Here is a 24,441-nt window from a genome sequence, read left to right as displayed (position 1 = left end):
GCGTTTATCTAAGTATTGATCATCAAACTATTCACATCATTTGTATGGTTTGATTAATCATATTTATTAAACCCAATGGATATTAGCCAATGAGGTGTCAAATGTAACAACTTCATTTGACACCTCATTGGCTAATATCCAATGAGCAGAGATGGGCAGAGCCACTCATTACATTCTCATGTTAAATCATTAAATCAGATACTCTCTGCAAGGCTGTACCTCAAACTTGTCTGTACATAACACTGTCCAGTGCTGGGGTTCATTTGCCCATCTTAATATTTTATTTTTGAGACTGGTGTTTTGCGTGTACTATTTAATGAAGCTGCCAGTTGAGGACTTGTGAGGCATCTGTTTCTCAAACTAGACACTCTAATGTACTTGTCCTCTTGCTCAGTTGTGCACCGGGGCCTCCCACTCCTCTTTCTATTCTGGTTAGGCCAGTTTGCGCTGTTCTGTGAAGGGAGTAGTACACAGCGTTGTACGAGATCTTAATTTTCTTGGCAATTTCTCGCATGGAATAGCCTTCATTTCTCAGAACAAGAATAGACTGACGAGTTTAAGAAGAAAGTTCTTTGTTTCTGGCCATTTTGAGCCTGTAATCGAACCCACAAATGCTGATGCTCCAGATACTCAACTAGTCTAAAGAAGGCCAGTTGTATTGCTTCTTTAATCAGGACAACAGTTGTCAGCTGTGCTAACATAATGGCCAAAGGGTTTTCTAATGATCAATTAGCCTTTTAAAATGATAAACTTGGATTAGCTAACACAACGTGCCATTGGAACACAGGAGTGATGGTTGCTGATAATGGGCCTCTGTACACCTTTGTAAAATCTAAAAAACACCTACAAATCAGCCGTTTCCAGCTACAATAGTCATTTTCAACATGAACAATGTCTACACTGTATTTCTGATCCATTTGATGTTATTTTAACAGACAAAAACATGCTTTTCTTTCAAAAACAAGGACATTTCTAAATGACCCCAAACTTTTGAACGATAGTGTAAGTAAACAAATTAGTAGTCGTTTCAATAACTGTTTGAAGTGATGGAATCTGTTACGTGTTAATCTTTAGAGTTACACAATATGGATTCCTAAGGTATCCTACACCCATAAGAGCTCACCTTTTCCTTTTAAATTCCTATCAAGTATCAAAAGTACTATAATTAAACTGTGGGACTGAATACTGGGGCCTGACCAGGAATTCTGGTCCCTGGTTTGTTGGGATGGGACTAGGATTTAGTCACTTATAATGAAGAGTGACAGTGAGAGAAAACATTTATTTGAGTTTGAATGTCTGGGATGAGTATCTGAGTACTATCCCTATCCGTTTCTTATCTACTTTCATTCTTCCCCTCTTTCCTTTTCTCACTTCCCCTTCCCTGCTGTTCTCATTTTCCCTCCTCTCTTTTCTCTGGAACTCTCTTCCTCAACTGCATTTCACCTCTTTTAATGTCTTTGATACCTGTATATCTCTACAACACTTATTGTCTCTACTTTCTCTTCTGTTCTCTCCTGCATCTGTCCTCCTTTCTATCTGCTGCTCCAACTCTTTTCTTTCTTCCTCTTTTTTTCTGCCCATCACCTCCACCTCCCCGCCTCCCTCTTTCTGCCTATCATCTCTCCTCCCACCCCGCCCTCATCTCTGACCCCACCCCGCCTCCCTCTTTCTGCCCATCATCTCTCCTCCCACCCCGCCCTCATCTCTGACCCCACCCCGCCTCCCTCTTTCTGCCCATCATCTCTCCTCCCACCCCGCCCTCATCTCTGACCCCACCCCGCCTCCCTCTTTCTGCCCATCATCTCTCCTCCCACCCCGCCCTCATCTCTGACCCCACCCCGCCTCCCTCTTTCTGCCCATCATCTCTCCTCCCACCCCGCCCTCATCTCTGACCCCACCCCGCCTCCCTCTTTCTGCCCATCATCTCTCCTCCCACCCCGCCCTCATCTCTGACCCCACCCCGCCTCCCTCTTTCTGCCTATCATCTCTCCTCCCACCCCGCCCTCATCTCTGACCCCACCCCGCCTCCCTCTTTCTGCCCATCATCTCTCCTCCCACCCGCCCTTATCGCTGACCCCACCCCACCCTCATCTCTGACCCCACCCCGCCTCCCTCTTTCTGCCCATCATCTCTCCTCCCACCCCGCCCTCATCTCTGACCCCACCCCGCCTCCCTCTTTCTGCCCATCATCTCTCCTCCCACCCCGCCCTCATCTCTGACCCCACCCCGCCTCCCTCTTTCTGCCCATCATCTCTCCTCCCACCCGCCCTCATCTCTGACCCCACCCCGCCTCCCTCTTTCTGCCCATCATCTCTCCTCCCACCCCGCCCTCATCTCTGACCCCACCCCGCCTCCCTCTTTCTGCCCATCATCTCTCCTCCCACCCCGCCCTCATCTCTGACCCCACCCTGCCTCCCTCTTTCTGCCCATCATCTCTCCTCCCACCCGCCCTTATCGCTGACCCCACCCCGCCTTCCTCTTTCTGCCCATCATCTCTCCTCCCACCCGCCCTTATCTCTGACCCCACCCCGCCTCCCTCTTTCTGCATATCATCTCTCCTCCCACCCCGCCCTCATCTCTGACCCCACCCTGCCTCCCTCTTTCTGCCTATCATCTCTCCTCCCACCCCGCCCTCATCTCTGACCCCACCCTGCCTCCCTCTTTCTGCCCATCATCTCTCCTCCCACCCGCCCTTATCGCTGACCCCACCCCGCCTCCCTCTTTCTGCCCATCATCTCTCCTCCCACCCCGCCCTTATCTCAGACCCCACCCCGCCTCCCTCTTTCTGCCCATCAATCAATCAATCAAGTTTATTTTATATAGCCCTTCGTACATCAGCTAATATCTCGAAGTGCTGTACAGAAACCCAGCCTAAAACCCCAAACAGCAAGCAATGCAGGTGTAGAAGCACGGTGGCTAGGAAAAACTCCCTAGAAAGGCCAAAACCTAGGAAGAAACCTAGAGAGGAACCAGGCTATGAGGGGTGGCCAGTCCTCTTCTGGCTGTGCCGGGTGGAGATTATAACAGAACATGGCCAAGATGTTCAAAATGTTCATAAATGACAAGCATGGTCAAATAATAATCAGGAATAAATGTCAGTTGGCTTTTCATAGCCGATCATTAAGAGTTGAAAACAGCAGGTCTGGGACAGGTAGGGGTTCCATAACTGCAGGCAGAACAGTTGAAACTGGAACAGCAGCAAGGCCAGGTGGACTGGGGACAGCAAGGAGTCATCATGCCCAGTAGTCCTGACGTATGGTCCTAGGGCTCAGGTCCTCCGAGAGAGAGAAAGAAAGAGAGAAGGAGAGAATTAGAGAGAGCATACTTAAATTCACACAGGACACTGGATAAGACAGGAGAAGTACTCCAGATATAACCAACTGGCCCTAGCCCCCCGACACAAACTACTGCAGCATAAATACTGGAGGCTGAGACAGGAGGGGTTAGGAGACACTGTGGCCCCATCCGATGATACCCCCGGACAGGGCCAAACAGGAAGGATATAACCCCACCCACTTTGCCAAAGCACAGCCCCCGCACCACTAGAGGGATATCATCTCTCCTCCCACCCCGCCCTCATCTCTTTCACCCAGCTGCCAGTGAGATAGTGCCAAATGAGCTACTCCAATCTGTCTCTACCATCTCACTCCTGTCACGCCCCCCTCTGCCCGTACCCCTCGACCCCTCTGCCCCGCCTCCCGCCCCTGCCGCCCGCTCCCGACTCAACACCGACCCCGAGGGCACCACTCACCCGGCACGACCCTCCCCCTATCCCTACCAAGTGCCAGCCTTTGTCTGCTCCCACCCACCTGCACTGGCAGAAATCTTCCAGCCCGCCGCTGGCTCAGGTACTGGCAAACAGACTGACTGACTCACGGTCTTATCACTGTGGTTTTGAATCATAGACCACACCTATTGTAATAAGTAAATAGTCAAGTTGCAGATTTTATTCAAGGAGTGAATACCCGCATGTTTCATTCTGTGCATAGCGTTAGCTAGTACATCAGGTAGAATATTTGTTTGACATTTGATAAATGATTGAAGGTTGATTGCTTTAAAGAGAAGAGAGAGTTCTGAGAAATTGAGAGAGGCATTTGTTGTTTGGGAATTCTGACTCATGGGAAGACATTAAAGGGGCCTCAGACTTGTTATATAATGTAACTGTCTATGGTCTGAGGCCCCCCCTGCTGTTTAAAACAGTTTAGCCACAGCAAGATTGAGAAAAACATGTCGACAGATTCCTGGAGGAATGAACTGAATGTCCTGAATGTGCTGAATTACCTTTAGACATACACAGGTCTGGAATACTTATTTTCTCCACTGACCGAAATGCTAGCCGTTGAAAGTTTATTGTCGAGGTTGCCGGGGGCGATTGCCTCATTTCCATAGCAACTGTCCTAACTCGCAGTGAATTTGTTCATCAAGGCGGTGACATATTTTATGGTTTCTGGCATTGGTCCATTTACTTCCTGTCATGACTAGGGAAGTGAGGTCGCAGTTAATAGGGCTGTTCAGGGAGATTTTTGGACACACTAGAGGAATGCTTCTTTGCTGGATTTATATGTGGAGTCGTTTAGTTGTTGAGTACTTTACTTTATTTAGACTAGTTTGAAGAGAAAGCATGTTCTTTTTTTGAGAACATTTAGCCAAGCTTAATGACAATGTATTTTCTGTATTTTCTCTGTACTGGTCGGAGTACTTTTAACTCCATTAAGAGAAACCAGTGACAGGGACTTAAATCTATGACGTTATCCACAGATGTGGGAGGGGCCTCATTGGCATATTTCCCAGCATGCTCTGTTGCAGGTTTGTTTCAATATCTGTGTTTTCGCATGTGCATTGATTGTTTTTTTATCTTGAGCTCCACAAGGATAAGAAACTTACATTTTTCTAAACTAATCAAATCTCTAAGTGGTTGGATTCATAGCAACCGTTAGTTGTTGGTGGAGGTATTCTTCTTGTAGTGTATTTTCTAACCTTCTCTCCGGCATTTTAAATGCAAGTTGTGAGTGATGGAAAAGTGATGGATATCCAACAGAGGTTGTCCAACAGAGATTGGATATCACATTGCAAACCACCCTTATAACACAAAGGAAGTCAACTGAAACAGAAATGTACTTTGCTGTAGTTGATTTTTTTATGAAAAACACAGAAAAGTGTAAAATGGCAAGGGAGTTGGTTAAAAACGACAGTGAAAACAGTAACATGGCAATTGGAGTTAAATTTAAGAAACTCTCTGAGAGTTGGATGTTTACTCCATTTAGTGTCGTTTTAACTCTAAAAATATCAACACCATGACCAGAGTACTTCTAACACAAAATAGGGGTGGGACCATATAAACCCCAACATAGTGTTCACTTTGACTCCCTAGAAGTTGAATTAACTCTTGCAATTTTACTCTCTCCTCTACCGTTTTTTCTCAGTGCCCATATCTGTAGCCCGGAAGCCCCCTGGCTTCCAGAGTGACCCGGCTCTGGACCCTGACACTCTTTCTGAGGCTCCTGGTCTCTCCATCAAGACCCCTCTCAGCCTCCATCATTGGGCATTCCTCCACCTCTCCTCTTCCTCCTCTTCCCCATCCGTTCTTCCACATCCCTCTTTGTCTGATATTCCACAGACAGGTATTGCATGGGAAAAAATGATGGGGTAGTTTCAAGGAATTAGTCCGTAATTGTATTTTTTTTTATTCCAATCTCATCTCTCTTTCTTTCTCTTTATTCCAATCTTAATACCTTTTCTTCTCTAACCACCCATATACAATCCCTCTATTTCGCCCTCTTCTCCCTCTATTTCTCCCTCACATCCTTCTATTTCTCCCTCACATCCTTCTATCTCTCCCTCACCTCCCTCTATTTCTCCCTCACATCACTCTATTTCTCCCTCACATCACTCTATTTCTCCCTCACATCACTCTATTTCTCCCTCACCTCCTTCTATTTCTCCCTCACCTCCTTCTATTTCTCCCTCACCTCCTTCTATTTCTCCCTCACATCCTTCTATTTCTCCCTCACATCCTTCTATTTCTCCCTCACATCCTTCTATTTCTCCCTCACATCCTTCTATTTCTCCCTCACATCCTTCTATTCTCCCTCACATCCTTCTATTCTCCCTCACATCCTCTCTCCTGCCCCTCTTTTTCTCAAACTTGTGCCTTATTTTAATCCCTTGTTACCTTTCCCTCCCCGAATTCTTCCCCTTCTCATCCCTCCCTCCATTCTACCCCTGCTCATCCCTCCCTCACAGTTCCTTGGTAGAGTGAATGGAGGCCGCCCAAAACCCAGGCCCCTCTGGCCCAGCCGGGCCAGATTTCTGCACCCCTCTCCCCCTGAGCCAGTAGAGCTGGTGCCCCTGGAGCAGACAAAGCAGAGCATGGCAACATGTAATCCTGCTTTGTGTCCCTCCGTGTCCTTCTCCCTTGATGTGTCCCCTTCTCCCATGTCGCAGTCTCCTCTCTCCTCTCCCTCTCTTCTCACCTCCCTCTCCTCTCCCCTCACTTCCCTATCCCCTTCCCTCACCTCCCTCTCCTCTCATCTCACCTCTCCTCACTTCCTTCTCCCCTCTCCTCCCTCTCTCCTCACCTCCCTCTCCTCTCCCCTCACTTCCCTATCCCCTTCCCTCACTTCCTTCCCCCTCTCCTCCCTCTCCCCTCACTTCCCTATCCCCTCTCCTCCCTCTCCCTTCACCACCCTCCCCCCTTCCCTCACTTCCCTATCCCCTCTCCTCCCTCTCCCTTCACCACCCTCCCCCCTTCCCTCACTTCCTTCTCCCCTCTCCTCACCTCCCTCTCCTCTCCTCTCCTCTCATCTCACCTCACCTCACCTCACCTGTTGCCCCATGTTGTGTCCCCGCTCCTGGTCCCTCCCCTGATGCTATTGGTGCTTCTCCGTGTGCTGCAGATCCTGCTTCTGCCACTGTCCCCCAGTCAGGTATAGATCTCAAAGATAGACTCAGCCCCCAGCATTGACATTGGACAAATGCTTGTCTAACCAGTCTACAAAATTATACTATGATCGCAGCTGGTTGATACATTTATGAATCAAATTCTTTCCTCTACTCCCTCTTTTCTCCCTTGTCCTTTCCTTTCCTTCCTTGTCTTCCCTGTGTCCTACAATTCTTTTTCTGCCCTCCTCTGGCACTCCCCCCTCTCCTCTCACCCCCTATCCTGCTCCTACTCCTGGACTCTCTCCTGGCCAGCCCTCTCAGACTCAAGTCCCCAATTCCCCCCTCCCAGTACCAGTCACTGCTCCCCTGTCTGTCCAAGAGACAGGTATACAACCTGAGGCAACAAACGGAGAAGGCATTCACTGACAAAGTCCTTACGTTTAATAATGGGGAAAATAAATGACAGAATGTTATGATGAAAACATGTATTCCCTTCTCAAGCTTCACATGAGAACACCTGGCACCTGGCTAGTTGTTTTGGTTGTAACAGTCTCTTGCAAATTCTAGTTGAATGTAAGAATTGTATGTTAGCATTATATGTTTCCTTCATTCATTGGTCACTTCACAGGTGTCAAGCCGGTTGCCAAGCCAACTCTCTCGTTCAGATAATCATGTCTAACCAGGTCCTGTCTGTTCCCTTCTAGAGTTTCAGAGGCAGTTGAGCACTCTGACAGAGGAGGAATACAGCACTGCCACAACTCCCAGTGAGTAAGACCTAATGCAAACACAATGCCTTTTAGGAACATCCCTAAATCTATACAACAGGGCCAAATCCTAACTTGAGATTTGCTAAAAATTTCAAATTTATAGGGCACAGTGTTAAAAAGCCTATGATATACTAGCAATTTTTTGTGGCAATATTGCTAAGCAATGTTGCTTGGCAACGGATAGGGGTATGAGACACTGGAGCAATGCTTAGGAATGAGCAACATGGACATGAATAATAGATTTCATATGAAACGTAGATCAACTTAAAACTTAATTTCCCCATTTATTTACTCATCTTCTATACCAATATCTGCGCTCTGATTGGAGGATTTCTAAAAGTTGCCCACAAGTTGCTCATTTTCAATGGAAAAATGTTGCAGCAACCATTGATGGCAACATACAGTTGAGGTCGGAAGTTTACATACACTTATGTTGGAGTCATTAAAACATGTTTTACAAATACTCCACAAATTTCTTGTTAACAAACTATAGTTTTGGCAAGTCAGTTAGGATATCTACTTTGTCCATGACTCAAGTAATTTTACCAACAATTGTTTACAGACCAATTATTTCACTTATAATTCACTGTATCACAATTCCAGTGGGTCAGAAGTTTACATACACTAAGTTGACTGTGCCTTTAAACAGCTTGGAAAATTCCAGAAAATGGTTTCATGGCTTGAGAAGCTTCTAATAGGCTAATTGACATCATTTGAGTCAATTGGAGGTGTACCTGTGGATGTATTTCAAGGCCTAGCTTCAAACTCAGTGCCTCTTTGCTTGACCTCATGGGAAAATCAAAAGAAATCAGCCAAGACCTCAGAAAAAAAATTGTAGACCTCCACAAGTCTGGTTCATCCTTGGGAGCAATTTCCAAACGCCTGAAGGTACCACGTTCATCTCTACGAACAATAGTCCGCAAGTATAAAGACCATGGGACCACGCAGCCATCATACCGCTCAGGAGATGAACGTACTTTGGTGCGAAAAGTGCAAATCAATCCCAGAACAACAGCAAAGGACCTTGTGAAGATGCTGGAGGAAACGGGTACAAAAGTATCTATATCCACAGTAAAACGAGTCCTATATCGGCATAACCGGAAAGGCCGCTCAGCAAGGAAGAAGCCACTGCTCCAAAACTGCCAATAAAAAAGCCAGACTACGGTTTGCAACTGCACATGAGAACAAATATCGTACTTTTTGGAGAAATGTCCTCTGGTCTGATGAAACAAAAATAGAACTGTTTGGCCATAGTGACCATCGTTATGTTTGGAGGAAAAAGGGGGAGGCTTGCAAGCCGAAAAACACTATCCCAACCGTGAAGCATGGGGGTGGCAGCATCATGTTGTGGGGGTGCTTTGCTGCAAGAGGGATTGGTGCACTTCACAAAATAGATGGCATCATGAGGCAGGAAAATTATGTGGATATATTGAAGCAACATCTCAAGACATCAGTCAGGAAGTTAAAGCTTGGTCTAAATGGACAATGACCCCAAGCATACTTCCAAAGTTGTGGCAAAATGGCTTTAGGACAATGAAGTCAAGGTATTGGAGTGGCCATCACAAAGCCCTGACCTCAACCCTATAGAAAATTTGTGGGCAGAACTGAAAAAATGTGTGCGAGCAAGGAGGCCTACAAATCTGACTCCGTTACACCAGCTCTGTCAGGAGGAATGGGCCAAAATTCTCCCAACTTATTGTGGGAAGCTTGTGGAAGGCTACCCGAAACGTTTGATCCAAGTTAAACAATTTAAAGGCAATGCTACCAAATACTAATTGAGTGAATGTAAACTGACAAACTGGGAATGTAAAATCTGTAAAATCTGAAATAAATCATTCTCTCTACTATTATTCTAACATTTCACATTCTTAAAATAAACTGATGATCCTAACTGACCTAAGACAGGGAATTCTTACCAGGATTAAATGTCAGGAATTGTGAAAAACTGAGTTTAAATGTATTTGGCTAAGGTGTATGTAAACTTCCGACTTCAACTGTAGCTAGTGTATCATCAGGGTTGACTTCAGCTTCATGATGTTCTCCACTGTTATCCCCTCTAGACCACACTGCTGGAATGATCAGTATTGCCAGTCAGAGGCCAGACCCAACAACATCCACACTTGACCCATTGGCTAAGCCCTTTGGGACAACAGTCCATGAGAGAAGGCAGGAGGCATTCTCAATGTTTGGAGTGGAGGTTGTCCAGGCAATGGCAGGGTGAGTAAATTCAAAGGTTGTACAGATATAGACTGGTTGGTTGTTTAGCAACAAAACCGACCTGCGGTTGTTTAGCAACAAAACCGACCTGTGGTTGTCTAGCAACAAAACCGACCTGTGGTTGTCTAGCAACAAAACCGACCTGTGGTTGTTTAGCAACAAATTCGACCTGTGGTTGTTAAGCAACAAAACCGACCTGTGCGCAACTATGGGGCAAAACAGACGGGGTTGGCTTGGAATGTTGACAACATGTAAACTAGATTTAATCTCCAATGTTTATTGAAAACATAAATACATTTGCACAATGAGCACGTGTTGTCTCTCAAATACATAATTACAGTTGTTGGTTAGCTAGCTAGCGAATTTTAGCCATATTAGCAATGAAACATCTCAAAACAAGACATGGTATCAAGAACAAGATGAACCGAGCCTCTGACGATTCCCCACATGGCAGCTTCTTGTCATTGTTGCTAGCTATCTGACCACCAGAATCACAACAACTCACCAACATCTGCCCCATTGAAGCGTGCTGTCACGGATCCCTCCGGTACTGTGTCATTACGCACACCTGGTCCCCATTTCCCTGATTGTAATTATATAAATGTGCCCTTTGGTTTCCATTGGGCTGTCGATTATTGTTACAATGTCCGTTGGTCGTGTGAGTACCTGTGCTGTGCTGTGCTGTGCTGTGCTGTGCTGTGCTGTGCTGTGCTGCGCTGCGTTGCGTTGCGTTGCGTTGTGTTGCGTTGTGTTGCGTTGGCTTTCGTGCCACATGTATTGCGCAGATGATTACGGGGCTCGCCCCAGTGTATTTGAGGTACTCCTCACTCTTTTGTTTGGGTTTCAACCCTGTGTTTTGTATACGTGTTTGTTTGGTCTTCGATCCCCGTGCCTTTACACGGCGCGCTGTAATTTGGGTAAATAAAACCCCCTATTACGCATTCCTGCGCCTGTCTCCCGATCCCTTTATACCAATGTGCACGTTGTTTTGGTGATGTTGTCAGCTATTAGTGGCGGTGATCATTATTTCTGCTTGGAATGACTGGATTGGTTTTAACCTTTGCATGATGGAGATGCAAAGGTTGACACTTTGAAAGAAAAGAAAGTGTGTTAATTTGTCCTTAATTTGTGACTTTCACCTTCCTACTAACTTGAAGTAGGCCTAAAACATTTGTGGGCCAGCATATCATGGAATATCAGGGGCATTATAGACGTGTCTTATTCGTTTATAATGGTGACGTAGATATACTGTCATGGATAACTGTATGAATGAGTTTGTCCTAAATTGTTGGAAGCATGGCAGGTTTAATAAAAGTTGTAATTAAAACCACTTGTTCGCTGTGGCACAAGATAGAGCTAGATATTCTTTCACACTCAGGATGCATGGTCACTGTAACAACGTATTCATCTAACCGAAAGGTTGCTGGATCGAATCCCTGAGCTGACAAGGTAAAAATCTTGACCATGGGATAGTCTTACACGATTGGCTTCTTTTGACTGAATGCTTGCTAGTTGGCTACTCTGTGTGCAGTCTAGTAGTACGCTACCTCAGGTAGTATGCCAAAGAATTCATGTAAGATCCTTAGCAAAGCTCTTCTTACAGTAGCACCCCACAGAAGGGTCTTTGACCGTGCCTGAGATGGGCAACCTTGCCTGTTTTTTGTCTGCATTGTTGCTATGGAGATACACTCTCCCCCACCCTTGAACTCTGACCTTGATTTGTTTGTCCCTCAGACCTGAGCGCATGACCCCTTTCTTACCCTTTAGCCCCAGAGCACCCTCTGTTCCGGGGCTCCAATATTTTGAGATGCCATAACTGTAAAAAGCAAAGAGTCAGGCAGAGGAGAGGTCAACCAGGGCACTCCCAGTTCCAACACCCCAACAACCTCTTCCTTCTGCACCCATGCAAGGGCCTGGCTTACCTGAGCCCACGGCCATGAAGTCACGTGACAGAACAATGAGTCACTTGATCAAGATGTCCATGCAGATAGGGACACCGTTATGCCAAAGCCAGAGCCTGAACAGATTGTGGCGGTAGCCATTGGGCATCAGAGCGTGCTGCCAAAAGAGAAAGACACAGAGAAAGAGCAGGGTCTGACACTTGGTCCCTAAGAAAATACTCCTAAAGATTCTCCCAAAAGAACAAGCGGGTACAAGATGTTCAAGAGGTTTCAAAATAACAAGTGGGACCCATGGACTGGGGGTGTGGCATGGTGCACAATCACTACACACCCATGTTCCTCAATGTGTCACTCTCATTAAAGTAGTTCTAAAAGATATAAGCATTTCCTGAAGACATGTAATACTAATGTAGCTTGTAGGTTTGCTTTTCAATAAATATTAAGGCCTTTTCCCACTAGCTATTTAAATACAATAGCATGTTTTGGGAATTACATTGGCACTATTCTCTGGAATAGTTCATGCCCTACTGCAACAAGTATTCCTGGCTTCCCCTCTGCACCACATCCCAAAGCTGAGGTAGATCCAAGTATGTTGAGTCTTGTGCCAGTTTGCCCTAAAGTGTCCAGTCTCCCTGGTTTTGCATCCACTGAGGGGGTTACAACATTAGAGTGGCTTGTTAACCCAAAGTCTGTTTGAGCACTTGCAGAAAAATAAGGAGAATAAAGAAGAAAAAGTCTTTCCAAAATACAGATCGAAAGAACACAGTGAGAAAGTTAAAGCAATGGTTGCTATGGTGTCATGTGGCTCAGACGTATCCATGATTCCTGGCTTCCCCTCTGCACCACATCCAAAAGCTGAGGTGGGGCCAAGTAGTGTGAATCTTGTTCCCTCCTGCCTAAAAGTGTCTAGTCTCCCTGGTTTTCCATCCATTGAGAAGGATAGGTGGGCAGGGTGGTTGTTGACCAGAGGCCATTGTTTAAGAGACTACTAAAGGAGAGGAAAGTCATTATTGACAGCTCTAAAGCAGACCAAGAGGAAATGGAAACCAATATTCCTTTGAGTCTATCATGTACACACTCTGCAAGGATCCCTGGCTTCCCATCTGTCCCACAACCCAATATGATGATTATTTTGCCTGTTTGCTCTAAATCTTCCAGTGAGGGGGTTACAACATTAGAGTGGCTTGTTGACCCCAAGCCTGTGTTTGAGCACTTGCTGAAGAAGAAGGAGGAAGATTATGTTTTTCCAAAAGACAAATCAAAAGAAGACATTGACCAAATGAAACCAGTAGTTGCTTTGGTGCCATGTTGCCCAGAAGCAGCCACCATTCCTCGCTTCCCCTCTGTACCACAACCCAAAGATGTCTACTTGGGGCAAACTGTAGTCAACCTTCTTCCATCTTGCCCAAAAGTCTCCAGTATTGCAGGTTTCCCATCCCGTCAGCAAACTGGCAGAAAATATTGGCACACAGATCCACCCAGAGATCATCAGCCATTATGGGAGAAGCAACTGAAAAAGAAGCAGAAGTTATTGATGGAAATATCAGAAAAAGACAAACAAGGAATGGTGGCTCTGGTACCATCATGTCCTACTGCAGCAAGTATTCATGGCTTCCCCTCTGCACCACATCCCAAAGCTGAGGTAGAGCTAAGTATGTTGAGTCTTGTGCTCGCTTGCCCCAAAATGTCCAGTCTCCCTGGTTTTGCATCCACTGATGGGGCTACAGCATTAGAGTGGCTTGTTGACCCAAAACCTATGTTTGAGCACTTGCAAAAGAAGAAGGAAGAGGAAGAAAACATTCTCCCAAAAGGCATTAGCAAAACAAAAGCAATGGTTGCTTTGGTGCCATGTTGCCCAGAAGAAGCCAGGATTCCTAGCTTCCGCTCTGCACCACAACCTAAGAGGGAACTTAATAGTGTGGATCTCACACGATCTTGCCCCAAAAGCTCCAGTCTCCCAGGTTTCCCATCGTCGGCCAAAGTCCAGACAGGAGATTGGCACGTTGAACAGAAGCCTTTGTTTGAGAAGAAGCTGAAAGAAAAGACCGTAATAATCAAAGATAGGTCACCAGAAGACAGAGAAAATAGGGTGTCACTGGCGCCATCTTGCCCATGTGAGACTCTCACTTCTGGGTTCCCGTCCTTTACACAACTAAAAGCAATAGAAGAACAAACCGTGTTTTCCCTAATGCGAGCTTGTCCAAGTGAATCTAGAGAACCAGGATTACCTTCTAGACAGCCATCTGAATTAGCTCGAACCCAGGAAGAAGAATCTGTGAGTTCTATGCAGCCAATGTGGGAAAAACCATTGAAGGATAATAGGTCAGAGGATATGGTGCTTTCCAAGCCTGACCTAGGCAGTGCAGTTGGAGATGAAAACCTAAAACTATGCTTGCACTGGTACCATCTTGCCCCGAGGCAGCAAGCTTCCTGGTTTCCCATCTGCCCCTCCCCACAGTCTAGAGTCTATAGAGGCAAATGGTAAGACGTGTGTGGTTAGGCATGCAATATCTTTTTTTCCAGTGTCTCGCATTGCAAGTGGAAAGCAACATACTTTGTTTTTTGGTTTCTAAGAGACAAGTATGCAGACAGAGAAGAAAGGTTACTGGAGAACCAGCAGAGTATGCTCTAGATAAGGGGTAAGTGTTTGAGCACATGGCTCTCTGCATGGATTGCAGTGGCAGTGGTAGTGAAACATTGCTGTTTTTTGTTTGGTCTGCAACGGCCACTGTAAAGCCAGATATTGTAGCTCTGGCAAACCTCTTAAGACTACATGGCGTGTTTGGTCATTTTATATGGCGTGATATTCTGCATCTGAGATGTGTTTTGGGTCTGTGAACCTGTTACATGGAGATAATATATTATAGAGTGATATTCTTACTAAATTTGTGACGGATGAGTTGTTTTGGTGCATGCCAATAACTCTGTGTGTTTTTCTGTGTGTAGTATGGATTCTGTAGGGATGTTCTTTTCAATGTTCACCTCGTGTTAGTGTCCTCGACAGCCCACAAATAGAGAAAATCCCATCTGAGGAATCTGAGGAGATCCAGATGTCCTCTGCAGTGTTAGAACCAGAGCTAGTCTTAGGATGGGAGGTGTTGGAGGCTGAGGGGTCTGTGGCAGAGAAGCAGCAGGAGGCCTCTGGCCAAGTACAGACCATTGTTGGTGTCTTCTCCAAAGGGTAAGTGGGAGATTGTAGGCTCCTATGTAGCACGGCAAAGTATGTGGTGTGTTCTGTAGATTCTTAGTCCAATTTTCACCAGTGTCACCCTCATGTTCACTAGTTTATTTATATTAATGTTTGCATATAATGGCATTTTCTATTTTTGATCTTTGTTATTGATTTAACAAATCCTATTTTGGTCAAATCAAGTACTTTTAGCAAACTCTCACATACAGTTAATAAAATAAATGTATTGAAGTTTGAATGATCTGTGTTTAATCTCTCAGATTTTTAAATGTGTTGAGGCTTTTTATATGGTTTCGAATGCTCCCAATGTTTACCATGCCTGTTTTAAGGCTCAGTCCCTCAATTACAGTAAGTAATCCCTCTCTCACAGTTATGAAACAGTAGCAGCCATGCCTGGTCCGTCTGGCTCCTCTCCAACAGAAGGTGCAGTCCCATCAGAGAGCTCCTCTGAACCTGTCCCAGATACATCTACCCTCGTCCAGGAAGCAGTGTCTGGATAGGCACCGCACCTTGAGGGTGAAACCAAAAATACGATTGAACTCCCAACCACCGCTGAGCCATGCTTGTTGAATCTGGAAGACAAACAGTCAATGAGTGAGGCAATGAGACAAGACACTGAGGATGGGTTTGTTAAAGTCCAAGATCTAAGCAGTATGAGAAAATGGCCGTCATTGACGGAGGCTGACCTTACTGAGATCTCCAGAGGAAAGTTTGTGGTAACTGGGGAAGAAGAGATTTACCTTCACTTGTGGGCGCAAATAGGGGAGAAATCAACATTAAAAGCACAGGACTCTGGACAGATAACAGGTTATGTTGACATTTATTCAGCCGGGTCACCTATCGAGACAGAATTATCAACTTCATTACACCTGGACAAGGGGTGAGTGTCCTGGCAGCAAACCGGTGTCTGAACTATTTGGCTGCACTGCTTGAAAATACAAATGCGGTATTAAGTCATAACATTGTCTTTCGTTCGCATAATGTTTGACTCAGCCATGCTTGCTACTCAGTGAACTGTGATGGACAAGTCTACAGTATGTGTCAAATTTAAGCTGTGTCTTGATGTTTAAGGCACTTGTTTGTGGGTCCAGGTGTTCTAATGTAAACTAAGGTCTTCAGTGTCTCGGTGTACTATTTATGCTGCTACCTATGTCATGCATGTTTGTCTTGTAAAGAAAAACCTGTGGCTTTTTGTTAGTTATAATCAGTCAATGTGTTGAGTTTTTCTACTTCTGGAACGCTTCTCCAGTGTCTGCTCAGTGGAATGGGATATGTAATCTCTTCTGTGAGGTGTGCCAGCTTGTGGAATGTGAGGGGTTGCTTTACTGATATTATCATTTCAATAGTCATTTAATAGAATGGAATTCTACAGCAAGATCTGAGCCATGATATTTTCTCACCTTTTATTTTTTTTTTACCTTATTAAGCACCCAACATGCAAGCACAGAGGAAGCCTCTGCCCCTACCTCACAACCTACTACAGACAAGTTGCTGTTAGAGGACAAGGCTCAAGAACATATAGTACCCATCCCAGATAAACCCTCTGATGATCAGACACTCACCTCAGATGAAACACAATCAGAAGTTGCCGCTGTTGTCGCCGGCCAGGCTGTCCCTGCACAGGTAACAACTGAACTGGTCGCTCCTCATCATGCAAAGAAACGAGACGGTAGTCTTCCTCCAGAAACTCGACAGGAAGCTGATGATCAAGGGATTGTATTTAAGGTAGTCCCTTCACGGCCTCCAAGGAGAAAAGACTGTCTCACTTCAGAGCGCAAACAGAAATCTGAGAATGTATCTGTACAGAAGCCCACTGAAGTGAGAGGAGACCGTAGTCTTTCAACAGAACCTCTAAAGAAAGATGATTGCCAGAAGGGTTTCACTGCCCAGGCACCAGCTGAGATGGTACCATCACATCCTGGTAGGAAAATAGATCAACAGAGCCTCAACAAAAAACTGATGCCCCTGTCCAGGTGCCCACTGAACTGGTCCCTCCTCGCCGTACTAAGACAAGCCTCACTAAAGAGACACCACAGGTAACCGGCGTTATCCCAGCTCCACGCACAAGGGGAACCTATAGTGCTTCCAGTGCAGAACGTTCACAGAAACCTGGCCAGGTAGCCACTGAACTGATTCTACCATGGCCTGTGAAGAAACAAGACAGCTTCACTCCGGAGCCATCTCATAAAGCTGATGAGCCAGAGAATCTGATTGCCCAGGCGGTCGCTAAGCTGATTCCACCTCAACGCACCAGGAAAGCGTCTCTCTCTCCCGAACTGCGACAGAAAGCTGAGGATTTACAGACTGTTACTGGTCAGGCCACAATTGTTCCCCTAACTCCATATCATGTACCTACAGAGTCATACCCCGACTTGTGTGGGAGAGACTGCCCCCCTCTCGATCATCAGAAAAATAGCCCCACCCAGGCGCAGCAAGAAAACTCATTCTCCCCCAGTGGAATCAAGCAAAGCAGAGGATGGCGCAGATGAATCTGTGGCTTTAGAGGCCCTGAATGCTGCCAACCAGGGGTCTACAGCTCCAGCCCAGATAGAGGATCTTATGATAACCTTTTCAAAGTTGTCTGAGGCAGAGAAGCAGTCTCCGGAAGTGACAGAAACAGCCACTGAGTCACTTGAAGATGAGCCAGCTCAGAAGGCCTCACCAGAAGTCACAGACTCATTTGAAAAGGTTGAGGCGGAGAAGCAGACCTTGGAAGTGACTGAAACAGCCAATGATTCACTTGAAGATGAGCCAGCTCAAAAGGCCTCAACAGAGGACATTGCACCAGGAGTAAAGATGTAAGGCAAGCAGGAGATCTTTCCAGTCCCAAAGCCTCGTGGGAAACGAGACCCAACCCCACCTGTCCAAACAGATGCTACCGACCAAAGACCTGGCATGCCTCTATTGGGGATAACACCCAGTCACCTGCAGCCTCTGGGCTGGAACCACCTCAAAGCAACAAGAGGAGCAGTAGTCTTCCGTACCCCCTGGTGGCCAGCTTGCAGCATCTGGGGAAGAGGTGGTTACTCCTCTGCGTAAAAGGAGGAGTAAACTAAACATAGAACAATCGAGCATGCCTGTTCCAGTTCCCCGCTCTAAAATTGCCTTGATTTCCATCAGAAAAAGAGGAACTCTACAATGGACTCCTCATTCACCAGCCAGACAGACTTCCTTGAGGGCTCGCTGTCTCTCTCTCAGGAAGACAAACAAGACACCAGTCAGGAAGCCACAGAGGGTTCAATATCATCAACCTCAAACATGGCCTCCGAAGGGAGCTTTGTCACAATTTCTCGCTCAGAGGAGATGTCACCAGAAGTACAACTCTGTGAGAAGGGACTGGAGGAGAGCGGGGAGAGCTGGATCTTCACAGAAACCACTATGGTCACCGAGGCCTTCACAGAAACCACTATGGTCACCGAGGCCTTCACAGAAACCACTATGGTCACTGAGGCCTTCACAGACACTGCTATGGTCAGTGAGTTCTTCGTAGACACTGTAAGATAGGACATTGATAGGGGTTCAGAGGCAGAGGCTGTCTTTGAGAAGGGACTGGATGGAAAGCTTGACCTTTACAGATACTACCGTGGTCACTCAGGCCTTCACAGAAACCCCTATGGTCACTGAGTTTTTTGAAGACACTGTAATCAAGGATATTGAGAGAGGTTCAGAGGCAGAAGCGCTTGACACGACCTCTCCAACCACCGGTACGCCAGCTGAGGACGACTGGTTACATGTTGAGGGAGCCAAAGAGACAGAGCAGATGGAGGTAGAGAGCAAAGACATGTGGGTTGAAGAGATGGACTTTGGCTTTGAGTCAGTAGACATATCTGCTGGTGGCTTAGATGAGAAGAGGTACGTTATGTTGAGTTGGACACGCATGTGCAATACAGTGGTTGATTGACGCGTGGCCATTTCTGAGTGCATTTACATATAGTTGTTGATAATTCTGTGTGACTAGAATGCTTTTCTGAAAGGAAACTGATTGAGAAAATGCCATATATTTAATCATTTACCATTATTTGAAATGTGTTGCTACTAAACTGTTAGAACTAAACATCCAGATTATGCTGTGTAGTCGGGTCATATTAAATCCTTGTCTTTCTCTTTTTAGGCAGCAGGGGGCAGCAGAGGAGCCAACAACGCCTAAAGGCGGAGCTGTAAACTCTCAGGAAATGGGTCTAGGCAGTGCTGCTTCCCCAGAAGTATGTTATTTATAGTCTATCAGTTGACCAATCCTCCACCATCATTTTGCATCAGTGACCTTTGAAAGGAAGTTCTGATTCATAACTGTCCATTTTGTCAATGACAAAAACAACTTTTTTAGGTTATTACTGTGTGATACCTGGTCATTTCTGCACCATAAACTGAAGTGCCACTTATATTTGACTCTGAATTGACCCATTATATCTGATGTCATTTGTTGTCTTAGGGTCTCATGGCCAGTCCTGGCCTTGTTACCTCCAGCCAGTCCCTACTGGAGTGGTGTCAGGAAGTCATCAAAGAACACAAGGGGGTCAAGATCACCAACTTCAGCACATCCTGGAGGAACGGCCTGGCCTTCTGTGCCCTGCTACACCACTTCCACCCGGACAGGATGTAGGTACCCCCTCTGTGACGCGTTTAGACATAAACATGAGCAGGCATTGTGTTATGGCTTGTTTAACCTTTAAAAATGACATCATCATTTTTGTGTTAACTTGTTTCCTGTTCTTGTAGTGTGTATTGATTCTCTATTTCTTCGCTGCTTAGAAACTTTGAGATGCTGGACCCTTATGACATCAAGAGCAACACCAAGAAGGTCTTTTGTTGTCTTTATGTTATCTCATCATGTCATAATCACTATCAACAGCCAGGCCTTAAATGTGACCATCAATTGGTTAACTGCTGAATATTTCCCCCACCCAACCCATCTCCTCTCATTTTCCCCCAGGCCTTCGACGGTTTCGCAGAGTTGGGCATCTCACGGCTGATAGAGCCCTCAGACATGGTCCTCCTGGCCGTGCCTGACCGCCTCATCGTCATGACCTACCTCAACCAGATCCGCACCTACTTCACGGGCCAGGAGCTGAGTGTGCTGCACATCGAGGCGGACAACAGTGAGTCCAGTTACGGCATGGTCGGGGAGAGCCGGGTGGGCCCCGACCCGGAGGCCGCTGCACGCTACTGTCAACGGATCCAAGATGAGGCCCTCACAATGGAGACCAATGTGGGCGCTGCAGAGAAGAAGGCGGATAGTGACACTAAGGAGGGCACCAATAGGGAAGTGGTCCCACCCCCTAGAACCAAACGCCTGCAGGCTGCAGGGGAAGCAGGAGGGGCCCAAGCCCCCGTCGTACCCCCCAGGACACATTTTCTATCTGCCAAGTCTGGGTTCTCCCACCTAAAGGATGCAGATCTGATTAAGAAACGACGGTCACAACGCAGGTCAATAGTCGAGGCAGACTCAACCGAGGTCAGTGGCCTACGATCTCTCTCTCTCTTCACTTTCTCTCCCTCTCATCCCCCCTCGTTGTCTCTCTTTCTCTCTTCACTTTCTCTCCCTCTCATCCCCCTCTTTGTCGCTCTTTCTCTCTTCACTTTCTCTCTCATCCCCCCCCTGTCTCTCTTTACTTTCTCTCCCTCTCATCCCCCTCTTTGTCTCTTTCTCTCTTCACTTTCTCTCCCTCTCATCCCCCCTCTTTGTCTCTATCTCTCTCTCCACTTTCTGCCACTTAATCTCTCTGTGAGTGATTGCTTTGTTGTAGTTACAGGTTGCTACAGCACAGGAAGAGAGTGGAGCTGACAGAATAAAATCAGAAACAGGTACATACAGTATATTGATTTGTATGATGTGTTCTGAGTTCACACACGAACACACACACACACACACACACACACACACACACACACACACACACACACACACACACACACACACACACACACACACTTACTGAGTCCCCAGTTTCTCAGGTACTTTATGATTGTGAACCACCCCTCGGCGGACCAGTGGAGAGGAGGAGGAGAGATGAGGAGAGGAGGAGAGGAGAGGAGAGATGAGATGGAGAGAGAGATGGAGAGGAGGAGAGGAGAGATGGAGAGGAGGAGAGGAGAGATGGAGGAGAGATAGAGAGGAGAGGAGAGATGGAGTACAGACACAAGTCATCACAGTTGTCTCTGTTGTACTTGGCTCATCCATCCCCTGAGCATTGACTCACTCTAATTACTTTGAAGGCTTCCTGTCGTTAGGCTAAGGACTCTAATCATATCAAACTATGTTAATTACCTCGTCATCACAGTCTAGTTTGCCACTTTGATGCTCTTCCAGTAATTGGAGCTACTGCATAATGTTGCTGTGTATCTCGTTACGCTGTGTGTGTGTGTGTGTGTTTCATATAGGAAGGACAGCTGGTGAAGAAGGACGATCGGCTGAGGAGGTCTGTCACTTTCACAAGTCACTGTCTGCCACTGTCATAAACACTGGAAATACCAATGTTCTGTATCAGAAAGAAGTATCATTCTCTGTGTGTGTGTGTGTGTGTGTGTACAGGACACCAGCCAGTATGTGCTGAGGGAGATGCAGGCCCTAGAGTTTGAACAGAAGCACATTGACAGCAGGGCAGACATCGTGGAAAGGAGACTACGGCAACTGATGGAGTCAGGTGAGAGGGGGATGGAGAAAGAGATAGAAAAATACCCTTGAATAAAGGCTTTCAGTATTGTCAAAACGTCTCTTTATAATGATGCCCTCTCTGTCTCCATACATGTAGGTAGTGAGAAGATGCAGGAGGAGAAGCTGATTCAGGAGTGGTTCACTCTGGTCAACAAGAAGAACGCCCTCATCAGGAGACAAGACCAACTACAGCTATTGTAAGATCCACCATCCCCACTGTGTTGTCCACTGTGTTGTCCACTGTGTTGTCCACCGTTACCTAGTGCTTTAAACAACACTGTTTATTTTTTACATTGAACCTTTATTTAACTAGGCAAGTCAGTTAAGAACAAATTCTTATTTACAATGACGGCCTACACCGGCAAACTCGGACGACGCTGGGTCAATTGTGTGCCGCCCTTTGGGACTCCCAATCATGTCCGGTTGTGATACAGCCTGGAATCGAACCAGGGTGTTTGTAGTGACGCCTCAAGCACTGAGATGCAGTGCCTTAGACCACAGCGCCGCTCGGGAGCCCTAAACACGGACATATTATAGACACATTACATTGATCTAACCACACGGCATTCTGCTCCACAGGCAAGAAGAGCAGGACCTGGAAATGAGGTTTGAGATGCTGAACCGAGAGCTGAGAGACATGATGGCTATTGAAGGTAAGACTACAGCACCAATATACTGAACTACAAGATCCATGATGCCACTCTATTCTGTGATACAGCTCATTACTGTGGTCAAAGTGACACTACAAACCATAAAATAACAAAAATATCTCTGCAAAGGAAATGAGAATAGTGTTGCGTATGGCAGTCTTAGGTTCTAATTTCTGGTACAATGGACGGACTCAGAAAAACACTCAAACTAGATTTATGCAACACACTGTGTGTTGCAGCTGCAGAGCACACGCATACAGCGCACACAAACATACACTGACAGTGTACCCTGCAAAGCACCCCCACACCATCACACCTTTTCCTCCGTGATTCACGGTGGGAACCACACATGCGGAGATCATCCGTTCACCTACTCCTGCGTCTCACAAAGACACTGCGGTTGGAACCAAATATCTCAAATTTGGACTCGTCAGACCAAAGGACAGATTTCCACCGGTTTAATGTCCATTGCTTGTGTTTCTTGGCCCAAGCAAGTCTTATTCTTATTGGTGTCCTTTAGTAGTGGTTTCTTTGCAGCAATTTGACCATGAAGGCCTGATTCACTCAGTCTCCTCTGAACAGTTGATGTTGAGATGTGTCTGTTACTTGAACTCTGTGAAGCATTTTTTGGGGGCTGCAATCTGAGGTGCAGTTAACTCTAATGAACTTATCCTCAACAGCAGAGGTAACTCTGGGTCTTCCTTTCCTGTGGCGGTCCTCATGAGAGACAGTTTCATCGTAGCGGCTGATGGTTTTTGCGACTGCTATTGAAGATACTTTAAATGTTATTGAAATGTTCCTGATTGACTGACCTTCATGTCTTAAAGTAATGATGGACTGTCGTTTCTCTTTGCCTATTTGAGCTGTTCTTGCCATAATATGGACTTGGTCTTTTACCAAATAGGGCTATCTGCTGTATACCACCCCTACCTTGTCACAACACAACTGATTGACTCACACGCATTAAGAAGGAAATAAATTCCACAAATTAACTTTGAACAAGGCACACCTGTTAATTGAAATGCATTCCAGGTGACTACCTCATGAAGCTGGTTGAGAGAATGCCAAGAGTGTGCAAAGCTGTCATCAAGGCAAAGGGTGGCTACTTTCAAGAATCTCAAATATAAAATATATTTTGATTTGTTTAACACTTTTTTGGTTACTACATGATTCCATATGTGTTATTTCATAGTTGTGATGTCTTCACTATTATAATACAATGTAGAAAATACTAAAAATAAAGAAAAACCCTTGAATGAGTAGGTGTGTCCAAACTTTTGACTGGTACTGTATATTTCTACCTTCCGATTAGACTGAGTATTTCTAGGATAAACAATCAGTCTCTGAGTCTGTACTGAGTCTGTTCAACCTATTGGTATTGTCGTGGCCCAGCCTGAGTCCAGAACCTTGGTGCTCCTCGGTGCCTTTCACAGGTCTTCTTATCAGTCAGGAGAGGCTTTGAGTTATTGGGAGGACACATCCCCGCAGTCTACTGCCGTCCACTAGATAATTACACCTCTCATACACAAAGAGTTTAAACCTAACACTACTTTCAATCTCTAAGAATATATAGAAACTGTATATTCATACTAAGAGTATATAATGATATAAAACAGTGAAGATATATAAGAACTGTAATTTATGATCTATCAGCTCCAACCCCAGACACATGGCTCCTATTCAACCTTATGGACTCATTCTGGCACTCAGAGTTCTTTCCCTCTGCCCAAATACAATGCTCATAGATCATTCCATCTAACCCATGTTTACTACTGCTAGGCTCATTTAGAATTAGAAACAGATTAAAAACGTCTCGTCAGATAGTCTCCAACAGCAGTAAACTTTGGACGTGATTGACTCACAATTAATATGTCTGTTTCGTAAAGTCAGACTTCCCAACTATGCCGTGGTATCTGTCCACCTGCTGGTTTGAGGAAGTGATCCTTTCTTTAATGACACAATTTATTGTAATCCTTTGTTTACTTCCAGTTGAATCATGAGGGTATAGTTTAAAATGAAGAAACATATTGCAATAAAAAGCTGGTCATGGAACTCAATTGCATGTTGGCAAAGGAACAACTGTCTTCTCTACTCTGTACCACCCTCAATCTCTTACCACTCTCTCCCTCTCTTCCTCTCCTCCACTCACTGTCTCCCTCTCTTCCTCTTTCACTCTCTTCCT

General features: G+C 45.8%; 1 protein-coding gene across 1 annotated transcript in view; it reads left to right on the top strand.

Annotated features, from left to right (window-relative positions):
* Positions 1 to 24,441, top strand: part of ehbp1l1a (EH domain binding protein 1-like 1a) — a 45,847-nt gene that overhangs the window by 19,647 nt on the left and 1,759 nt on the right. The window contains exons 7-24 of the mRNA XM_038995740.1: positions 3,594 to 3,848; positions 5,424 to 5,621; positions 6,897 to 6,926; positions 7,587 to 7,646; positions 9,710 to 9,866; positions 14,760 to 14,948; positions 17,830 to 17,992; positions 18,078 to 18,452; positions 18,553 to 18,809; positions 19,069 to 19,159; positions 19,387 to 19,553; positions 19,707 to 19,755; positions 19,888 to 20,409; positions 20,702 to 20,759; positions 21,336 to 21,373; positions 21,487 to 21,598; positions 21,707 to 21,806; positions 22,189 to 22,262. Of these exons, the coding sequence (XP_038851668.1) occupies positions 3,594 to 3,848; positions 5,424 to 5,621; positions 6,897 to 6,926; positions 7,587 to 7,646; positions 9,710 to 9,866; positions 14,760 to 14,948; positions 17,830 to 17,992; positions 18,078 to 18,452; positions 18,553 to 18,809; positions 19,069 to 19,159; positions 19,387 to 19,553; positions 19,707 to 19,755; positions 19,888 to 20,409; positions 20,702 to 20,759; positions 21,336 to 21,373; positions 21,487 to 21,598; positions 21,707 to 21,806; positions 22,189 to 22,262 (2,895 nt within the window). The remainder of the gene's footprint in view (positions 1 to 3,593; positions 3,849 to 5,423; positions 5,622 to 6,896; positions 6,927 to 7,586; positions 7,647 to 9,709; positions 9,867 to 14,759; positions 14,949 to 17,829; positions 17,993 to 18,077; positions 18,453 to 18,552; positions 18,810 to 19,068; positions 19,160 to 19,386; positions 19,554 to 19,706; positions 19,756 to 19,887; positions 20,410 to 20,701; positions 20,760 to 21,335; positions 21,374 to 21,486; positions 21,599 to 21,706; positions 21,807 to 22,188; positions 22,263 to 24,441) is intronic.

Source organism: Salvelinus namaycush, chromosome 6 (assembly GCF_016432855.1).
Source record: "Salvelinus namaycush isolate Seneca chromosome 6, SaNama_1.0, whole genome shotgun sequence".
NCBI lineage: Eukaryota > Metazoa > Chordata > Actinopteri > Salmoniformes > Salmonidae > Salvelinus > Salvelinus namaycush.
This window is presented reverse-complemented; position numbering and strand designations above follow the sequence as displayed.